The 6,552-nt window shown below is 36.4% G+C and overlaps 1 protein-coding gene across 2 annotated transcripts; it reads left to right on the top strand.

Moving 5' to 3' along the window:
* The first annotated feature begins 239 nt into the window (after nt 1-239).
* LOC106428388 lies at nt 240-5,931 on the top strand. Of its 2 annotated transcripts, none has more exons than XM_013869137.3 (21): nt 240-649; nt 915-977; nt 1,082-1,344; nt 1,412-1,511; nt 1,593-1,670; nt 1,828-1,887; nt 2,019-2,123; nt 2,274-2,384; nt 2,596-2,637; nt 2,725-2,829; nt 2,908-3,041; nt 3,885-4,150; nt 4,239-4,360; nt 4,442-4,484; nt 4,562-4,653; nt 4,773-4,821; nt 4,932-5,002; nt 5,091-5,204; nt 5,311-5,411; nt 5,529-5,574; nt 5,703-5,931. In XM_013869137.3, exons 1-21 carry the CDS (start codon nt 476-478, stop codon nt 5,760-5,762), a joined length of 2,199 nt encoding a protein of 732 aa, XP_013724591.2. In that variant the 5' UTR covers nt 240-475; the 3' UTR covers nt 5,763-5,931. The 2 variants fall into 2 exon arrangements, with proteins under 2 accessions (XP_013724591.2, XP_048625726.1); XM_048769769.1 differs by having other exon boundaries at nt 241-649; nt 897-977.
* The last annotated feature ends 621 nt before the right edge of the window (nt 5,932-6,552 follow it).

Here is a 6,552-nt window from a genome sequence, read left to right as displayed (position 1 = left end):
TTATTGAAACAAGTTTCAATGTTTAAAGTGTTAGTAGTTGAACTCCAAGGTTTAAAGTGCAAGTTTTGACAACTTCATCGTTTTTTACGTAATTTTCTCAAAAATAAACCATTAAATATTATTATTTGTAGACTAAAAAGATAAGTTTTGACAAATGTTTAAAGTCAAAGGTCAGCGCACACTCCGAATTAAAATCAGACAGAGACAGAGATTGTTTGATTGACTGAAGACGACGACAACAGGGAGAGGAGAGGAGGAAAGTTTCCTCCTTTCTTGTTCCAGTCCAACTTTTTTCTTTGGCTTTTTTTCGTTACCGCGTGATTACGAATCTCGTCCTTATCAACACTCTCATTTTCCTTTGAAATTTCCTTACTCAGATTTTTCTTCTGGTTGGTTACTTAAGCGCGTTCAGATGAGCATTAAAGAAGAGCAGGGGGGAGAAGAAAGTAGACTCCTTTCGTCCAGTTTCTGAGAGATGTTAGCTTTGAGCAAGGGGGTGGAGAACGGGCACGTGGAGAGACTTGCCGAGAGGTTTTCTCAAGTGGGTGTTGAAGACTCTTCTCGCTCGCTGGAGAAAGACTTTAAAAATGATAACTTGTTGCTCGTCATCAAAGCTGTTGAAGCTGCTGAAACCACCATCAAGCAGCAGGTCTGGTCTCTCTCTCTCTCTCTTTCTTTCTATATCTCTGTTTGGAACTGGTTTGGTTTTGTGGGCAAGTACTTACTCATTCACTCGCCTTGGGGCCAGAATAAGCAATGTTCAAGAAATAGCTAGATGGTGGTTAGGTGTCTTATAGAGGTTTATTGTTTAGGTGGACGTCTAAATCTAGAATCCATGTGCAACTAGCATATGGTTTTTGTTTTGTCATATGAGTGTTTTGAGACATCCAAGACAGTGTTCTTTCTCTAAGCAGGTGGATGAGAATAGCCGTTTAAAGGCTGAACTTAAGAGAAGTACTCTTGAACTTGCTAGATATGTAAGTACTTTGGTTTAAAGAACTAGTGTTTCTCTGAGTATCTTTTCCTTTAGTTATTTGTGGTTTACATGACAGTTTTGCTTTTATTCTCTATCTTTGCCTAGAAATCAGATGAATCCTTTCTCCAAACATCTAATCTTGGAGATCAGTCAAATACTACTACTGTCTCTCGCTTGGTTCACAAGCCAGTTGAACGTGAAGAGACTGTGATCAAAGCTTCGGATGCCGATTCATTAGGCATGGTGGTTGTTCACAACCATGTGAATTCTAATGGCGAAGAAGCTACTGTGAGTAATCGTTTCCAAAGCCCATCTGAGCAAAATATGGTCAATAGCATTGTCAAAGGAGCTAGTCCCTCTCTTATGAGGTACTGAAACTCAAACTAGAATGTGCTGAATTTACTTTTGGTATTCTCACGGTTCAATTTCTGATAGAACGCAGTTGGAAGGAGCGCATGTCACACATTTCAGTTCATCTACTCATGGGTTTATGCCGGTTGGAGAAGTAAATGATTCGGGCAATGCTTGGAAGCAGGTCTGCATCACACTTGCTATGTTATGGTTTTCTTGGTGTAAAATGAAAAATTATTTGCCTGACTATGTAAACCTATGCCAGGACCTCATTCACAAGGTCCAGGAAAACGAACAACAAATTATGCAATTGAGGAGATATCTTACTGACTGTTCTGTTAAGGTGAGTCCTGCAGCTACTAGTTACTTTACTTTTGTAGCTCCTTGGGATGTGGTTTAGGTTTGGATTATATTGATGCATATAGTTCCTCTCTAGTTTTTTGCCCTCTTTGTTGATTCTATGTGAAAGCATGTGACTAACATTGTAGGTTTCTTTTTAGGAAGCTCAAACTCGCAATGAAAAATATATTCTGGAAAAGCGAATGGCCTACATGCGTCAGGTTGGTCTTTTCCTTCTTATTCTTTTTTTCTACATACCTTTTTTTTTTCCTTTCATGTACTGAATCTTTTCAATTTGGAAGTTGTTTTGGGCGCTCAAATTTTTTATTTTTTTTTGGCTGTTGTAACACAGGCATTTGATGAACAGCAAGAAGATCTTGTTGACGCCGCATCAAAAGCTCTCTCTTACAGACAAGAGATAATTGAAGAAAATATACGCCTAACATATGCCTTACAGGTACTATCATCTTGTATCTTTGGTACCATTTAGGGTGAACACTATGAATGATTGAATTTGCAAAATTTGGATTTGCCTCTGGCACCTCAGTGTCGTCAACATTTTGGACCACTTCATTGTGCAACTGAGCCTTTCTGTTTTTTTTTTCAGGCTACACAGCAAGAGAAATCTGCATTTGTATCATACTTGTTGCCTCTTCTATCTGAGTATTCTCTACAGCCACAGGTTTCTGATGCACAGTCTATTGTTAGCAATGTAAAGGTCAGTTCCAGTATCTAACCGATGTCTCTTGTTATCTTTTTGTCCTTTTTATCATAACTTTTGTTGGAATCTTAACATATATGTTTTGTTATTCTTTTGTAAATATTTTGCTTTTATCTTTGATTTCTAAACTGTATGATGTAACCTATTAGTTTGAGCTGTTTCGTTGCATTAGTGAATAATATTTATAGATATGTTCATTCGTGTTCAGGTTATATTTAAGCATCTACAAGAGAAGCTCCTTCTTAGTGAGGTATGTTTACTGTTTCCGTGTCTGCTTCATTTGCAGTTGCACTGACCTTTGATGAATGATTCTTTCTAATTCTTTATTATGCACTAGACAAAGTTGAAGGAGTCAGAATATCAATTAGCACCTTGGCAGTCAGATGTGAACCACTTAAATGATTCCTCTTTGTCCGCAGCTGGTGTAGCGTTAACAAACTCAGTACTTTCATATCCCTTAGTGTTTTATCATAAGCTTTGAATGAACTGAGTCTTATATTACATCTTTTGTTTTCACCAGACGAAGGATTCTCTATATGATCAAACAGCCATGGCGTGGGATTCAAAGCGCTGGCAGCAAGATGAGCCAGGTAGCTCAACTATGAGTAGTTTCCAGTTTGATGATTCTAGAAGGTTTTCGCCTCTAGTGAACGCGTGAGTTTTCCACTGCATTTATTGCTATTTCAAAATTCAAACTGTATCCAACCTACTAGCACAAAAACTATAACTAACCCATACCAAAAACCAGAACCGAACTAACCAAATTTCAAACCGAAATTATAACAAAATATAACCGAAATAAAAAACTTCAGTAGGATTTTCAAAAACCAAACCAAACCAAACTTTATTTCGGGTTAATTCGGTACGATTTATGTTGAACCGAGCTAACTGAAAACCGAACTACCTGAACCCGCAGGCCTATATCATAGGGTTGGGATCCTTCATTCACTTTTATATCATCCAAATAACTACAAACAAAACATTTAGCTTCTTCTCTTTCTTAGGGTTGGATCTAATCCGGAAGACTGACTTTGTTACCCATGAGGGGAGAAAAGGAGTGATGGCTACATCTTTGCCTCTTTGTTTGTTATTAAATCTTAACTTTTCATTAAAAAAATTAAAATTCATTTGATTCATTGTACCGATGACTCTTGACTTATAAAAACAAGCTGAAAAGTCATTATATTTAATTTGGCAGTTAATCTTGACTCTTGAATCTTTGTAATGACCCTGAAAATTCCTTGTTATAGGCTAATTATTCTTTGTCCTGCACGTTGATTGTTCAAAGAACTTTTTTCCTATGCTTAGCTTTTATAAATTCATGTCCCATCTGGGAGACATGATAAACTCACTTCTCAAAAGAATCAGATTATTCATAGACCAAATAAGGTGTTGTTATGACTTATGACTATAATCATTTTCTAGCTTCTTAGTGATCTCCTGGTTGTATGCTTACTAAATAGTTTAGATGATTAAATGTGTGTTTATGTGTACCAGTCACTTCCCAGGTTTTGAGATGCCTCAGCAACCAGGTACTACTAGTGAAGATGAATCTCGTGGTTGGAAGCAAGTAGAGGACACTCCAACTAAGCATGTTCAGTTTCTCGAGCCTCTCAGCAAGATAGTGATGGAAGATGCAAAAGGAGAGTCAGATAATGCCAAAAATCAACCATATGTGCCTGCGGTTGATGATCCTCCTAGCTCCTCGAATTCTCCTCTTTTGTCCCCCGTTCTTGAAGAACCGTCTTCCTCATCCGAGGAGGGTAAGGATTTAAATCATAATTGTATATTAATAATTCCTTTACGGCCTTTCTTCACTTGTCTCAATGTTTTGAAACCATTGTTGACCAGCTGAGGATGATGACCCGTTGCCAGCTATAGAGGACCTCCAAATTTCAGGAGAGCCTTATCCTGGACATGAGCTTCAGGCTTGTGGTTACTCCGTTAATGGAACAACAAGTTGTAATTTTGAGGTACATACGAAAGACAAAACAAAAGAACTTTCTTATTTATGTTAAGTTGCATCTAAATCTTTCTCTTCATCAACTTTTCAGTGGGTTTGTCATCTAGAAGATGGATCAGTGAATTATATTGACGGTACATCTCCCTTCTGCTGAGCATATCTTTATATGGAAGTAAGAAGTTAGTCCCTGACAAAAAAAAAATTAATGCAGGAGCAAAGCAGCCAAAGTATCTTGTCACTGCTGATGATGTTGATTTATATCTTGCTATTGAAGTTCAGCCTTTGGATGACCGGAACCGCAAGGTTAGTATCTTTTTTGCATGAATGAGCTTTTAGCACGAGAGCTGCTTTTGGTGTGCTTACAGTATTCTAGCCTGCAGACTTAGTTATAGGTTTTCATGTGCTTTACTTTCTGGTTTTAGGGGGAGCTTGTCAAGGTCTTTGCCAATGAAAATCGGAAGATAGCTTGCCGTAAGTTTATCCATCAGTGGCTCCCTTAGATCCAAGGCATTCTTGGAGAACTTAATGATATATCTTGGCATAGAGATAGGTAGCAGTAACCCGCTTTTATATTTTCACAGATCCAGAGATGCAGAGCCATATTGAGAAGACTCTTCATAGTGGTCATGCTTCATACAAAGTTTCTGTTTCGGTATTAATATCTTCTATTCCAACTCCTATGTTTGGGCTATTATATATTCTTTGGATTAATATTTTCATATGCATGTGGCTTTGAACAGACTGGCTTCTTAGATATATGGGAAGAAGCTATGTTATCTATTAAGAGAGAAGGTTACAGTATCAAATGTAGTAACGAAATCATGGTTGCAGAAAAGTTCTCATCTTCTACTGCTGTAAGACTTCTGCTGCCTTATTTGTTTCTGTCTTTTCTCACTGTCTTTATGTTAATGACTTTCTCTTTGAACTAATATTAAAATCCTTCTTCTGGTACCTTTCTAGGTAACAATCCCTTTTGGGCAACCTGAAGCATTTGTTATAACTGGTTCTAATGGTATTGAGTATACCTTACGAGGAGATCATGGATCAGCAGACCTTTGCTGGTAAGTAGAACTCACACTGTGGTCCAATAAATGATACAGTCTTGTGTGTTCCTATAGTTCAGTCTGTCTGTTTCATATCCCACTATACGATTATTAATATTTTGTTGTCTTTGGCAGCTCAAGAGATGCAATAGTACTCACCCTGAGATTATTTACCATGAGGGTAAATACATTTTTTTTTATCTCTAGAAGACAATGAAACCAAGACAATGAAAAGTAATCAGCCACGAATTAGTAGATATAAGCAAAGGTTACTTACTTTTTTTGTTTTGTTTTGCTAATTGGTTGCAGGCTCTGCAGAGAAAGAAGGGAAAGAAGGGAAAGAAGAAAGGATTTTTGTTTAACAAATGAGAGACTTTTGTATATAACACTACTCCCTCTGTTTCGTATTAAGCTTTACTTTAGCATTTTTTTCTGGTTACAAAAAGAATATCATTTTAGAATTTCAATGCAATTTTTAACTTAAAATTAATTATAAATGCATTGATTTTATAAATAATTGTACTTATCTTAAACACTATTGTTGAATATGTGCAATTAATAAGAACTTTAATGCATTTTAATTATTTTATTAATCTGTATGAAAAATGTTGAAGTGATATTTTTTATAAAATAGAGGGAGTATTATTTTTGGACGTGGCTTATGTCAGCTGCAAATCATTTAGATTGCCCCACCTTGTTGTGTAGATTATATAACGCCTCGTCAAACAATTTATCCATGAGAAATGAAAAAAAAAAACAGTCTGTTTCTTGTATTTATAAGAACCCTACTAAAGTTACACTTCATCACTGCAAATATTAATGCCTCTGGATTCACATTACATTCTATATTGTTAACCTGTTTGGGACACACTAAACAATTAACCTTGAAATACAACACGTGAGACTATCATTGCGTTTCCGTGTATGTCTGTATTAAATCATTTCTTACTTTTGGAAGTAATTGTGAGAATCTAGAAGAGAGAAATAGTTCACCTAACTCAATGCAAAATGAATTGGTTTAGAGAGAAATAGTTCACCTAACTCAATGCAAAAAGTCGTCTCAGACTCTCACACCACTTATGATGAAAAAATAGATCCGATGAAAAAAATAGATTATTTTGTCCAAACAACAAGTGATACTATTAACAAAGAAGGTGAG

The sequence above is a fragment of the Brassica napus genome, chromosome C9 (assembly GCF_020379485.1).
Source record: "Brassica napus cultivar Da-Ae chromosome C9, Da-Ae, whole genome shotgun sequence".
Classification (NCBI taxonomy): Eukaryota; Viridiplantae; Streptophyta; class Magnoliopsida; order Brassicales; family Brassicaceae; genus Brassica; species Brassica napus.
The sequence above is the reverse complement of the archived record's forward strand: the minus strand, read 5'-3'. Positions and strand labels throughout refer to the sequence as shown.